General features: G+C 39.2%; 1 protein-coding gene across 1 annotated transcript in view; it reads left to right on the top strand.

The window, feature by feature from the left end:
- The first annotated feature begins 150 nt into the window (after positions 1-150).
- ST13 (ST13 Hsp70 interacting protein) overlaps positions 151-14,438 on the top strand; it is a 22,190-nt gene continuing 7,902 nt past the window's right edge. Inside the window, 9 exon segments of the mRNA XM_031057795.1 lie at positions 151-404; positions 4,472-4,529; positions 5,768-5,837; positions 5,942-6,012; positions 6,530-6,596; positions 7,170-7,254; positions 9,299-9,409; positions 10,637-10,739; positions 14,359-14,438. The exon segment at positions 14,359-14,438 is cut by the window's right edge and continues 10 nt beyond it. Coding sequence (XP_030913655.1) covers positions 385-404; positions 4,472-4,529; positions 5,768-5,837; positions 5,942-6,012; positions 6,530-6,596; positions 7,170-7,254; positions 9,299-9,409; positions 10,637-10,739; positions 14,359-14,438 — 665 coding nt within the window. The 5' untranslated portion in view covers positions 151-384.

The raw sequence follows: 14,438 nt of genomic DNA, 5'->3' as shown, positions 1-14,438 counted from the left end.
GGGCCGGGGGCGCGCAGCGTCCCCCTCGCGGGTCCGCTCCGGTCCGTCCGCCCTGCGGCCTTTCCGCCCTCTCCTCTTCCCGCTGGGGTTACTCCTGGCGCCTTAAAAAGACTTGTTCATTTTTTGTTTTGTTTCGTTAACTCTGGCTATTCCCATTGCAAAAAGCCTGCCCCCCGGCCATCTCAGTGGCTCAGCTTTCCAGGCTGGAAAGCCCCAGAGTGATACTTACTGAGCTAATTCTCGCATTACGCAGCAGAGTTGGCTAGCCTGTCTTAAAAAGGAGCCGAGTTTGTGGGGAGCTGAGTGACGTTGGTTTACATCGTGGTACCCAAAAGCACGAAATACCTGGCAGCTACAGTTCCTGTCCGAAACGTGGTTTGCTCTATGAAGTTTAATGTCTCAAGGTAGTCGAATTCTCCGCTCCCTGTGAGCCATTTAGGTGCCTGCTGTTAGCGCTGCTCATATTCTGTGTGAGCGGGGCCTGCCGTAACAGATGCTTCCCAAATAAAAATTCTCTTTGGGTTCCACCCTGAGAGCCCTGAAGCACGAGGCTGGAAGGGTTGGGATTCTTTGCTGCTGGCAGAGAGCCCACAGAACCCCTGTGTTCAGCTACGGTGCCTCTGCTTGGCTTTTATGGCTGCTGGGCTGAAGAACTCTTGAGAAGTGAGGGATATACTTTCAGGTGCATATGTTAAGCAAAGAGAATTTAAAAGATTTATATCGAGTGACAAGCTGGGATTTGTTTTAGAAAATTCGTGTTCATCTTAAACAGCAGGGTTTTGTGTGTATAGATGTATATATATCTACATACATGTAGAGAAGTAGACACTGGCATTTCACAATGCGTCCTATAATGAAAATGGCTACAATTAAGTGTTTTTTTGTGGATTTTTTTCAGTGATATATAAATTTTTTTATGCATCTGAATAGTATTGTGCTTGTAAAACCACTGGTATTTAACTGAGCTTGGCTTTGCAGTACTGACAGTAGATATACCTCTGCCTAGGAAGGAGGTGGATGTCTGTCTCATCCTACTGCAGGTCTTTTATTCCTTTGCTATTGCATAAAATACTTCAGTGCCTTACCCTAGGCTTCTTCCAGTGCTTCTGTTGGGTAAAGGTGTGGACAGGCTGCTTGAAGAGGGAGAGGAAAGAGGAAGAGCACTGACTTCTTTTTTTTTACCTAAGAAAGTATTAGAGAATGGAAAGATGACCATCTGACTTTCTCCATGTTAATGGGAAGGGCTTTAATTTCCAAATTAATTTTTAGAAATTGTATTTGGTGCTTGTCTTATAAATACAGTAATTACATTTAGAGCCATGGAATTTTTTTACATGTAAAATGTCCACTGAATGTCTTGATCTCAAAAGTTAAAAAATACTTCAGAGCAGAGCCTCCTACAGCTCTCTCAAGTTTTCTGGTTTTCTTAATATATTTAAGTTAAATATTTGCCTAAGTATCACACTTGAATGGCTGGTAGTGGTACCCAAATTATTTACCATGCAGAACTGTCTGGAATTCTGGTGGGGTTCCCTCTGCCTTTACATAATTGTTTTGTTTACAAAACCGTTAAGTGCAGAAAAACTGTACAGAACTGTTAAGTGCATTATAAGGCCTGATCATTCTTTGGAAACTGCTTTAAACAGCATGGCCTGCCTTCAGGTGGGAATAAACTCAATAATTCTTATATCTCTGTCTGGTTTACCTGTCTTAATCTGAAAGACATAATTTTGTTTACTTAGGTAGTGTTAAGAGTGATTAGAATAATGACTATATTATACTAAAATCCATCATTAAATTTTTTACTAAAATTCTGCTAATTGCTTTGATTTATTTTTCCTTAAACCTAGTGATTCTAATTTAAATTTTGCTAACTACTCATGAAGCCAGAATGGGATGCTTTATTTCTTATTAGCTGTTAATTTTGCATCAGTAACCTTAAGTCTTACTTGTTGTTTTCTAACCCTTATTCTGCCTAGCTGTTGTATTTAACTTCTGTATTGATCTTCTTTGTAGAGAAAGCATAGGGTAATGCATGAGTGTGTTTGGAAAGTGTTTTGACATTCCTTTGATCAAGCCCATTTTTCATAATTGCATAAAAATACAAATGTTTTACTTGAATTATTATGAAATGAGTCATTAAAGGAAACACATTTCAAAACCATGCAATTGAACAAAGAAACAATAGCAATCTTTAAAAATGAAGCATAGAATCCCTAATTGATGAATAAGGCTTTTTGCCTTTTTTTTGTTGTTTTGTTCAAATAGGTTTTTACCCTTTTGAATTCACGGTAATCCAATTTCTCTCTGAAGATAATTTTGCTGTCAATAATAAAAGTGGTTGCAGAAATCACACTTGCATTTCTTCCAACAAGTCATAAATGTGACACTTTTCATGGCCCCGATGAGTGGAAATGTGCAGTCACTGTTGCAATGGAGTCCTGACAACTCCCAGTTGTTACTGGCATCAGACACTAAACTCTTTGTGTGCCTTGTGTGTGTCTGTGCTTTTTCTACAGCTCAGTACCTGCCTTTTCCTACAAGAGTGTCTTGTGTTTCCATGTACTGCTGAGGTTTAATATATTCCAAACTTTGCATCTATGCCTGCTGTGTATTCAGTCATTGTTATCAAATACTGCATTAAGAGACTTTAGAGTAACTTGCTTTTGAGTTGAGTTATTATTTAAACTGTAGTTTAAATAGAGATCACCAGGATAGCAAGAATATTCTCGCGTACTGTGAGTGAAACTGTTTAGCCTTGGCAGTTCATGAAATAGCATATTATAAAAGATGCATGTATATTTGTAAACATTTCTCAAACGGAACTAAATTTGGGTATTTTTGGAGGGATATGAAGAGAGCAGAGGAGACTGACTCAATTGTTTCAGTCTTGAGGTGATTTAAGTTTTCAGACTTAAAACCAGCTAATACCATGGATGCTAGCTATTAACTCGGTTAAAATGCTTTGTAATTTGTAGTTTTCTTTATGCAGAAGAAGAGTTCCAAAACTTCACTAGATGGTCCCTGTAGTCCTCTCCTTGGTTTCTAGAGACTATGGGAGTTATGTGTTCTATTGTCAGCCTGGGCAAAAATGTAGGAGGAACTTTGGAATTTAGTTAGTCCATGTTTTTTGTTATCTGCCTGGCTGGATAACGATTTCTCAGACTGCAGTTGTTTAGTCCTTGCAGTATAACTTTGATTAGTCACTTTAATGTCAACATCCCAGGGACACAGAGATTGTTGCAATAGCTTCAGAACATGCTGGTGTTTGTCACTTGTTGGGGTTTTGTTGGTTGGATGGTTGGTTGGTTGGTTTTGGGTTTTTTTGACAGTTTTTTTGTGTAAATGAGAAGCAGTTTTATGCTGTTTGCTTGCCTTTCGGTGTAGGGCCTTGTGCCAGGACCTGTCAATCCTGCCAACTCCTTCTCCAACTCCTTTTACCCTTTCTCCCCCATTCATTCCTATCCCTGTCCTATTCTGCCTCATTCAGGTTTGTTTTCAGCCAGTTTGAGGCCTGGCTCTGAGGTGCTGCTGAGAGGAGGGAGGAAAGAGGGGAGAATGAACTGCGGTAGCTTAAGAAGTTATAACTTTTCATCCTTGGGATACAGTTTTTTGTTGCACTAATTCCTGAAAGCAGATAGTCCTACATCCTTCCAATTCCTCCTGCCCAACCCTGTTTAGTCACCTCCTCCTCTCCCTTCTATCCCATCTAAGCAGTTGTGTGGGGCTCCAAGGAGTTGGTTGTTGAGTTCATGGAAACATTTTTATTGAAAACTATCAGTAGGTGGAAATGTGGGGCAGGGGATGGCTTGGAATGCTATTCCTTGTGGTGTGCTGTCATAGGTATGATTAGATGTTCTATCTAAGAGCTGTAGAATCCAGCATCTGCTTATTCCTGGCTGCTAATCAAAGTCAATAGCATGTGGAAGTTTATTCTATATTGACAGGATGCTATCTCCACCAAGATTGCTCCTTAACTGTGGCACAGGAGAGGCAGGAATATTGCAATGTGTAAGAGAAATGATTTTTTTTTCTAGGCAACAGGGTTTTATTAAATTGCATAGGCATTTTAGGCTGTTCTCTTTAATTGTTTGACCTCTGTTGAAAAATCTAATTTTAATAATATCTATAATCATAATATCTAGTTTTGATTCAAACACAAGTTGCATTTAAAGGAGAAAGTCCATTTGAGCCAAGAGGCAGCTTTTCCTTGTGAGAAAGGGTGGGTGGGTGAAGGGTGATGCAAGTGAGCACAAGTTTCAAAGCAGTTGTACAACAGTGTGCATTGCACTACACTGAGAAAAGTGTGGGGGATGTGTACTCTGCTTACTGCTTTGATAGTGAAATGAATCATCATGTTTTGTGTTACAACAAAAAGCTGACATTATCAGGATTTGAATCAATAAAATACATGCCACTATTTTGATAATCTTGCTGTTTTCTTTTGTCTTTTCTCTGTTTTGCTGAAAAGTATGGGAGGCACAATACCACCTGCTCCAGCCAATGCCTCCACAGAGGACACAAGTAAGGTGAGATATGAAGAATTTATCACTGAAAAATGATGCTGGCAAAATTACTGAGAAGCAGAAGGGGGAAATTTGCTGTCAGTTTTCACTCAGATAGGGGGGGTGAATGTGAGAGTTCAGTCTGAAGCCTGCCCATTGTGTGTTTTAGATTACTTGTTACAGATGGCTTCGTAGTTAATTTCAAGTGTTATCATGCTCCATTTCCCTAATCCTGAATGCCTGATGTTCTCTGTAATGCAAATGTTATACAGAGTCTCGATTTCTTTTTTTTTTTGGTTTGTTCTCTCTTGTCTGTTTAGAAACCATTTCTCTAGTCATTAGTGGATTATATTATAATCTTTTCATGAGAAGAAGTATTAACAAGCATGATAAGTAATGAAGTGATCAGTAGAACTATCAAATTTTTAAGGCACTATTGTGGAAGATCTTGGCTTTTGTTGATTCATTTTAAGGGAGAAAATAGATTTGCCTTGTACATATTTATATCAGGATTTTTTCAAGTTTGAAAAACTTTTGGAAAAAAGATGTTTTTTAATTTTATTAACGAGACAGTGGATGCTGGAATTACTGGCCAGTTAGAGCAATATGGAGGGATTGTGTGTATGTACTGAATATAGTCTGTGACAAGAGAAGTATAAAGACAAGCAGCTTGTATCTGTGAAAATAGACAGGTTGTGCTAAGTTATGGAATTCAGATGAAATTTAGTTAGAAGTCAATTAAAGATTTCAAATTTTTGAAAAAATATTCTGTGTAAAATCATGCTATATTCTATGGCAATAATCTCAGACCTTGGCAAATGAAAGCAATATTTAAATCACTGTCATCAGCTTATTGTTCCCTGCTAAAGGACATTAGCTTAATGGTATTAAATTGAGAGAATTTTTGATCCAGAGAATGTGTGAGGGAAGGCAGGAAAATTGGAAGGGTTGGTTAGTAATCACTGCAAATCTGGATTTGAATTGGATGTTATTTGGATTATTTGGTTTTGGTTTTTGAATTACAAAATTTGAAGGACCAGCTTTACCAATAATAGAAGTTCATGAGTCCAGATTTGGACTCTGAAATATTTGCATACATGATAGGTTTAATCTGAGAGGAGGGAAAAGGAGATTAGTATCTTAAAAATAAAATAGTTCAGCTGTACCACAATCTGATTTTTCTAAGACATTGTTATTTATGAGAGTGGAAATAGAGCATTGGTCAGAAATAATGTGTGCTTACAAATCTGTGTCTCTCTCAGGGCAAAGCAGAGGAACACCCAGAGGAGCCTGTTAAACCACCTGAACCAGAAAGTGAAGAGAGTGACTTAGGTGGGGAAAATAGTGACTTGATTGCATTTTGCCAATCTGAAAATGATTCTGAAAATCCTGTCTCTATAGATGGAACTTAGTCTTGCTTTTTGTTCTTCCCCCAGAAATTGATAATGAGGGAGTGATTGAACCAGACAACGATGACCCTCAAGAAATGGGAGATGAAAATATGGAGGTAAGCAAATTTTCAATGTAGCAGTAGGAAAGATAGGAGGGTTTGAGTGTAATCAAGGATAGCAGCTGAGCGGGGATGAATACTCTATTATCTGTGTAACCAGGTGTTGTTTTACCTCATTTTCTTCTAAACAGAAAACTTTCTGGCTTAAAATCGCATTCTTTTCCTTTTCAAGGTTAGAGTCAATCAAAAAGTTCCATGTGGATGATCAGGTCAGAAAATGCCAAAGAAGTTTATCAAAACACCCGTCCAAACTAGATATGTAGAATTCTACCATTACTCAACTTAGCTTTCAAGTGTTTTATAGCTAAAAATAATGTTGACTAATGTCTTCAGACTGAAAGCAAAGGTTTTGTGGGGTTTTTTGACCTATGATTTCAATGCAAATTAAAATTAAGGTTCTGGAATTGAACAACTGGAGCACTTTCTCCATTGGCGAGGTCTTAGTGAGGTAATTTTGGCCTGGACTCTACAGCTTATGGGGTTTGTGTGTATGTTTTTCATTTTATTTTGTTAGGTAACTGAAGAGATGGCAGATCAAGCTAATGAAAAGAAGATGGAAGCAATAAATGCTCTCGGTGAAGGTGATAAATTGTTTTTTAGTACTTATTCAGGCACATTTGTTTTGGTTTTCCTCTTACAAAAAAGAAGGTGAATATCTTGGACCATTGTGAATGCTTTTGAGGAGGAGGGAACATGCTTCTTGTTGGATACCCAAAATTATCTAGAACTTGAAAGCTTCTTCAAGTACTGTTTTTCCAATGTAGCCATAGTTTAGGGAAAGGTGGAAGGGGGAAGGAGGTACTACAGCATCTTAATTACAAATTGATCATGAAAGTAATTCCCTCCATATTATGTTTAGTGTCTCTAGTGGTTTGTCTTAATGCAGTGAAAAGGTATAAAGATGTGACATGACATTCTGTTTGATTGCATTCAAAGTTAAATATACAAATTTAACTGGGAAAATATCTGTTCTCTTCAGGCATTAATTTTGGCGTTTGTACTTCAGTAACCTAGCAAGATGGAGAAAGTGATTTTTCTTTGTTGCTAATCTTCTAAGAAGTGTTTAGGCACATAACACTGTGTAAGGCAGGTTTGGGAATTCAGATGTAATTTCATTACATAATCATTGAAACTTCACCGGTATTTGTATTTAGGGGACCTTCAGAAGGCTGTTGACTTGTTCACAGAAGCTATCAAGCTGAATCCTTGTTTGGCCATCTTGTATGCCAAGAGGGCAAGGTGAGTCATAACCTAGTGATTTATGTTTCTGCCTCTTCTGTTATTCTCCTTAAGGAGCCTAAGTATAAGGCAACTTGAGGATCTGTGTAAACTTCAACCACAGGAAGGAAAGGGAAGTGTTCATTTAATGCAGTTTCTCTTCTATTTGACTCACCAGATTTGCTGTAGCAGCCTTATAAAGGATCTTGGTAAGAGAGTAAATAACAGAATGGTGTTCCAAAATGCATTGTGGTAACATTAAGGACACTTTGCAGGAGGCACCCTGGCAGTCATGCTCGCACTGCCTGAGCTGGGACTGAAGCACCTTTGCAGCTACACCCCCCGCACTCACACAGTCACATCAGGTTTCCTTACTGTCTTGACCCTGGGTTTCCCACAGCAGACTCTCAGATATCTGGATCCTTCAAATACTTGAATCATGGTGCAATAACAAATTAACAGCTTGAGCTGGTGCCTCTGAGGAGGGATTCCTCCTCAGGAAAGCTTTGGGCTTTTATACCTTTGCAGTCTGTGCTTGTGAAAGTCTGAGGTCATGGGCTCCTGCTGTGTGTGAGTGTCCAGTCACCTGGCTGGGCCACAGGTCCAGGTGCAAAGGTTGACACCAGTTCTTGCCTGGGGCTCTCACCACCTGGAGTCCAGTCTTCAGCTGACACTGCAGCTGCACATGGAGTATTCCTGCACTGAAAGTATTCCTCAGCAATAGTGCTTTTGGTATGTTGAGGTAGAATAATGCTGGGTTACAAACACTTGTAAACTCTGAAGTGTATTGTAGGATTAAGATGATGATTGAAGTGACACTGTTTAGATGCAAACTTAGTTAAGAATCCTGTGAATTCTCTCCCTGTTGTACCTGCTAAATGAATTTGTTAGTGGACCAGGTTCTATTCAACAGCTGTATGTTTGAACAGGGCACATCTGTATCTCAGCCTATTCTCCACCCACCTTACTGCTACTTACATCTACCAGACTGCAGATGATGCTTTGGGAACTTTCTAAATTCATAATGAACAAACATCTTTATCTTCCTGATTCTTCAGGAAGGCTTGCCAAGTATGAGTTGCAGAAGGAGATTTTTTTTTCTGTTCTTACACAAAGGACCACTAATTATGGATGATATGATAATTTAGTGGATCTTTCCCATAGCAATTTTATTCAAAGAGAACATAAACTTTAATAAGATTAATTAGTGTCCTTTGTAATACAAAATACTGTTCCATTGTAATCTATCTTGACCGGTACTTGCCTTGCTGTTTTTTTCCTTTCCATATCAAAGTTTTTGCATGTAACTGTTTTCAAATACATGTAAAAGGAAGATGTAGAATTAGATGTAGATGTAGAAGTTCTGGCATGGAATATATTGGATATTGAATACTTTTGTCAATTCAGGAATGTTTTTTAGTGTTTCCTTGAGATTTTTAATTTTAATTAATTGAACCCCCTAAAGTGCTACTCTACTAATTAGTCTGATATGCTTGTGTGGTGTAAAATTTTCAATTTTTACATTTCACTGACAAGGGGTTGGGGCTTCTTGCTGAGTTTGTGTATGTTTTGATGCTTTTGATTTTGATGATTCATGTCCTACCTCCTTTTCCTCATGACTCTAGCTGTTGATCATTGTAGCCTGTGTAACTCCTCATATCCTCATGCTTTCTTTGTGTTACTGTGTTAAGGACTGTGCAATATGGTATGCAGAATATTGTTTTGTTCAAATTGCTGGCCGCCATTGGCCATAGACCCCAAGCACCATGGAGCTGTCCTTTGCATTTCTGTATCCTCTCATCTGCACTGAAGTTACTCTTGCTGGCGAGACTTGAGTCTGAACAACTAATGCTTTCAGTTCTTGCTCATGAGTCACCTATAGTGCTGGGAGGGTGAGACTAAATTTTAGTGACTTTGTTATCTATGTTACTATGAAATCTTTTTGAGCTCAGCTCTTCAAATGCGTTATCTCACTAGCTTGCCTGTTAGTCATCCGAAATTGTTTCCAGCTTAAGTTAGTAACTTGGTATTTCAATATGTATGATAAATGTTCTTGTTCCCACAGTGTTTTTGTGAAACTACAGAAGCCAAATGCTGCCATTAGAGATTGTGACAGAGCCATCAAGATTAATCCTGACTCGGCACAGACCTATAAATGGAGGGGGAAAGCACATAGGTAATGAACTGCACCTGTACTTGATATTATCTTTACTTGGGGGGAATAGTTTTGTTCACACATTCTCTCCTTCTCTGTGCCTCTGAACTGTTTGTCTTGTACCTTGTAGCTGTGAGCCAAGAAACCATTCTGCTGAGTATGTGGCTTAGAGAATAGAAAGGATGGTGATTTATTGATGGCAATTTATGAGTAGCTCTCCTGGTGCTGTTTCCCCTCCACTCACCCTTCCTCTCTCATCTTCTAATGGCTTACTGCTTTTCTGAATAACATTTTGTAATTATTTGGTAAAGATAGTGAGATCTAGGACTGCTTGTTTTATTTGTTTGGAGGTCTTTTGTTTTCACTTAGTTGGGTTTTTTACTGACCTATAATTCTTGAACATTTCTCTGCTGTCCTTTTCCCTTAGACCCTGAAGCTCTTTTACATAGTAAATTGAAGTGCCTGGTTATTAGGGAACCATTTGTTGCAAACAATATAATTATTTTAAGTGGTGTTAGGCATCCCATCAACTATAGTTAAATTTTTTTCTTTTTAATAACAATAAATCAAGAAAAAAGGTGACAATTCTTGTGGCTTATATAAAAGTGGAAGAAGTAAATGCTAATATAACTTGGAAAAAAGCATCTTAGACAGTGTTTGGAGAATAGTTTGTTAGTGTCTGCAGTTTTAATTTACAGTATGAAGCCTAAGAGTGGGAATACTGGGGAATTGTTTGAATTAATACCTCTGTGAGCAGAAGTGCTTTCACCATTTAGTAATACCACCATTTGCTTAAATTTTTGATTGTCAAGAGTATGTATAAATTAATAGTAAAGAAGTGTGCACAGAGGCTAACATGACTGCTTTAATTAAGATGCGGTGCATCCAGTCATGAGGTTTTAGTGCTGAATAAGAGGGTTCACTTAAGCCTGAGGTTGTAGTAGTGCTTCATGTGTTTAGCTAGGGTACCCTACTCCCTGTTAGATCATTCTTTATAGCAGACAATGATGACATGATCTCATGGAGAGTTTTTTACTTATTGTTACTTCAAAAAAAAGTTACCATAAGGATATGAAGCAAATAAGTGTCCTCTAACAGTATTGTAGTGTGCAGCTTAGAGGAATCACCATGGATCTTAAACTCCTTGTAGCTCTAGGTAAAATTTCTGACTGATGCACGGTTAAATGCTTTGAAGAGCTGCAAGTGTTCAGTTTTCCCTTCTGACTGTTGGTGTCTTCTGAATTCCAGACTTCTTGGTCACTGGGAGGAGGCTGCTCATGATCTTGCATTAGCTTGTAAACTGGATTATGATGAAGATGCAAGTGCCATGCTGAAGGAGGTGCAGCCAAGGGTAAGTGGGGAGGAATGTTGGAGGTCTTTCCTGGATTTGTCTGAATGACACAGCTGCCTTCATATTCGACAACAGGCATTGTCTGGAAGAAATGTGTTTGTATGTGTTCCAACACTTCAGACTGAGTTTATAAGTACTTCTGTCTTTAGTAATAGCTGTTTATGGCAGTGTGTAGAGAAGTTGAATGTGTGGGGCTGGGCATGTAACAGAAATATGAAATATGTTCATTTTTCAAATTTTAACAGAAGAATCTGAAGCAGTTGAAGTTTGCCAGGTAATTTAGAATCTAGACTAAAAACCTTCTGAAAATCCAGAGATATCTGATAATTGATTTTTTTCCCCAGGATATTTGTGAGTTGATCAAAGCTTTGACCTTAAGCACGTTTTCCAAAGGAAGCATTTTGCTGTGGTTTGTACTTTTATTAGTCAGCCCCATGAGGGCAGCCTCAGCTCTGCACAGCTGGTTTTCAGCTGTTCTCCCCTGGCTGACCCCAGCAATCTTCTAAGGAGAAGCCTCTGTAACGCCATTGATAGCAGGCTTTCTTTTTCATGTTTTTGCTGTTCCTTTGAACTGATTGACACACCACAGATGGCAGCTGTTGCATTGTATTGGATTTACGTAGGAAGTTTGGGGGAAGGTGGAGGCTGCAGGGCTGACCTCTTGTAAGGAGAGACCTGAGGCTGCCCATCTGTCAGAGGGGGCCAATTCCAGCTGGTGCCAAAGCCCAGCGAGTCAGTGATGCCAGTGGTGCTTCTGTGATATTTAAGAAAGGGTTGAAAAATACAGTGTAACAGCTGTGAGAGGGAAGCAGTAAAGAAGAAAAATAAGAGAGAAGCAACCCCTCAGACACACCCAGATCAGTGAAGAAGGAAGTGGGAGGAGGTGTGCTAGGCGTGGGAACAGAGATTTCCCTGCAGCCACTGGAGAAGGTCATGGTTAAGCAGGTTGTCCTTCTTGAGCCCATGGAGATCCACAGTGGGACAGATCCACCCTGCAGCCCATGGAGGATCCTATGAGAGAGGAGGTGGATCTGCCTTGAGGAAAGCTGCAGCTCATGGAGAGTTCCCTGGAGCAGGCTCCTGGCAGAAGCTGCAGCCTGTGGAGAGAAGCCTACACAGAAGCTGGTTTTGTGGCAGGAGCTGCAGCTCATGGGAGACCCATGGTGGATCAGTCTGTTGTTTAAGCGCTGTACCTTGTGGGGACAGCCACACTGGAGCAGTTTGTGAAGAACTGTATCCTGTGGGGCAGGAAAAAGGTGTGAAAAGGGAGGAGTGGCAGAAAATCAGTGTTATGAACTGATGGTGGCCCCCATCCCACTGTGCTCTTCAGGGTGGAAGAGAGGGGAATGAAGCAGTAAAGCTGAGCTTTGGGAAGAAGGTTGCTTTAGTTTTATCTTTGTTTCTCATCATCCTGCTCCATTGTAATGGGCAATAAATTAAATTAATCCTCCCCAGGTTGAGTCTATTTTGCCCATGGTGGTAGTGGGTGAGTGATCTTGTCTTCCTCTCAAGCCAAGAGCTTCTCCATCTTGTTTTTCTCTTCCTGTCCTCTTGAGGAGGGGGGAGTGAGAGAGTGGCTTAGTGAGCATCTGGCAGCCAGTCAAGCTTAAACCCCCACATGCATAAACATTCCTGTGTCTAAGAATTCAGCTTTCAGCTTTTCTACCATGTCTTTGCTGTCTCCAGCAAAATGACAATGGAAACCATTTTACAACCTATTAGGCTTCTGTTTTGGAGACTATTGATCTGTGGTTAATTTAATTAGGTCTTAGGTCTCAACTGGTTTTCATAAAAAGTAATACTTAATGCTTGGCTGAGGAGGAGCCTTTTCTTTTCCAGTTAATCTGCCTGAGCACAGAAACAGCAGAGTGAGTACATGTGATACATTGATGTGCAGTTGCTAACTGCATGGGAATTTGTGTATGTAGCTCTAGGAAAAACATAGGATCTTTCCATGATCCTATTTTCAAAATCTTTAGTAAGTGAAAATGATGTGTTCATCTAATTCATTCACTTCAAGCTTCCCTAGAATTTTTTACTTTGTAGCACTTCCACCTAAAAGTCTAAGTCAAATTCTAAAAACCTTTAGTTCATTTTGAGATATACTTAGAAATCACAAAAATCTAAGATTTGGAAACTATTTATGCTTCATTAAATAGAAAACAACACTTACCTCTCTCTTAATGAGCCATTAAATGTCAGTGACATCAGCATCTGATAGCAGGTACTGCATTCACTCCCTATCATTCTTGCTGCCCCTGTGGTGTTTGTGAGGGTTCCCAGGACAAGGTGAGAGATGAGAATTTGACTCCATGTTCTCAGAATGCTGATTTATTATGATATGATATGATATTATACTAAAACTATACTAAAAGAAAGGATACATCAGATGGCTTAGCAAGAATGATAATGAAAGTTCGTGACTGACTCAGAGTGTGACACAGCTGGATGTGATTGGCCATTAAGAAAAAACAATTCACATGGAACCAATCAAAATTCACCTGTTGGTAAACAATGTCCAGACCACATTCCAAAGCAGCAAACACAGGAGCAGTAATCAGATAATTATTGTTTTCATTCCTCTCTGAGGCTTCTCAGCTTTCCAGGAGAAAATCCTGGGCAAAGAGGATTTTTCAGAAAATATCATGATGACACTGCCTCCACTGTGCTTTCTCTGGCAGATGCACTCCAGGAATAATGTAGTGTGGAATGAGTATCTCCTAACTAAAATAAGTTGTATCAAATTTCTTCTATTTAAAAAGCAATTTTTTCCTTTAAAGAATAAGAGTATTTCTCCAAAAGAATACAAGAGTATCCATTGTCTAAGTAGTATCTTTGTTCTTGCACCCGGATTTTGCTGTGTGTTTTTCACTTACAGGAATGTTACAGAGTAACCATCATACACTATTTTTGAAATCATGAAACATTTTTGCAATTATTTATAAGGATATCTTCTGTTTTGGGAAACCAGTGCTGCCATTAATTCTGTTGTTATAAGGAGCCCTGAGTGAGGAGCCTTGGGAAGTTCATTGTGAATTCTTCTTTCACTGGGACTATAGATTTAATACATTTGGGGAAAAAGTTAGTAAAAGGAAGCAAACTTCCTCCCCACCAGCCTTTTCTTGGGTTGATTGAGGAATTATTTGCTCTGCTTGTTTTGGTCTGTACATGCTGTAGAGGCATCTGAAAGAGCAATAACACTACCTAGAAAGAGTGTGTGTGCAGTGGGACTTATACTTCCTATTGTGCCTTTTTCCAGGACAGTTGCTGGTTTTAGCCCCAGAGAAATCAATATTTCAGCATAAAAGCATAGAGGGACATGGGATAATAACATGTTCAAGTTCTAACAATAATGCAAGTCCCAAAACTGCTACCAAAAAAAAATGTTAGAGTGCATGTTCTGGTGAATCCAGTCAGGGTTGAGTAGACATGGATGACTGACTGCCATGGGAAGGAAGTAGTAAATGGCTTCTAAAACAAAGAGGCTTTTAGGATGTGAAATCAGATCTTAGTTTTAACAACTGGTAGAATGGATTGGTTATACTTACATGTGTTTCGTACTGAAATGCATGGTGTGAAATGCTAGAAATGTATAGAAACTCCTATTCCATTGTGACAGGCTCAGAAAATTGCAGAGCATCGACGGAAGTATGAGCGGAAGCGTGAAGAAAAGGAAATCAAGGAAAGACTGGAAAGAGT

This window comes from Geospiza fortis, unplaced genomic scaffold, assembly GCF_000277835.1.
Source record: "Geospiza fortis unplaced genomic scaffold, GeoFor_1.0 scaffold173, whole genome shotgun sequence".
Lineage (NCBI taxonomy): Eukaryota > Metazoa > Chordata > Aves > Passeriformes > Thraupidae > Geospiza > Geospiza fortis.
Note: the sequence above shows the minus strand (reverse complement) of the source record. Positions and strands in the feature narration are given on the sequence as shown.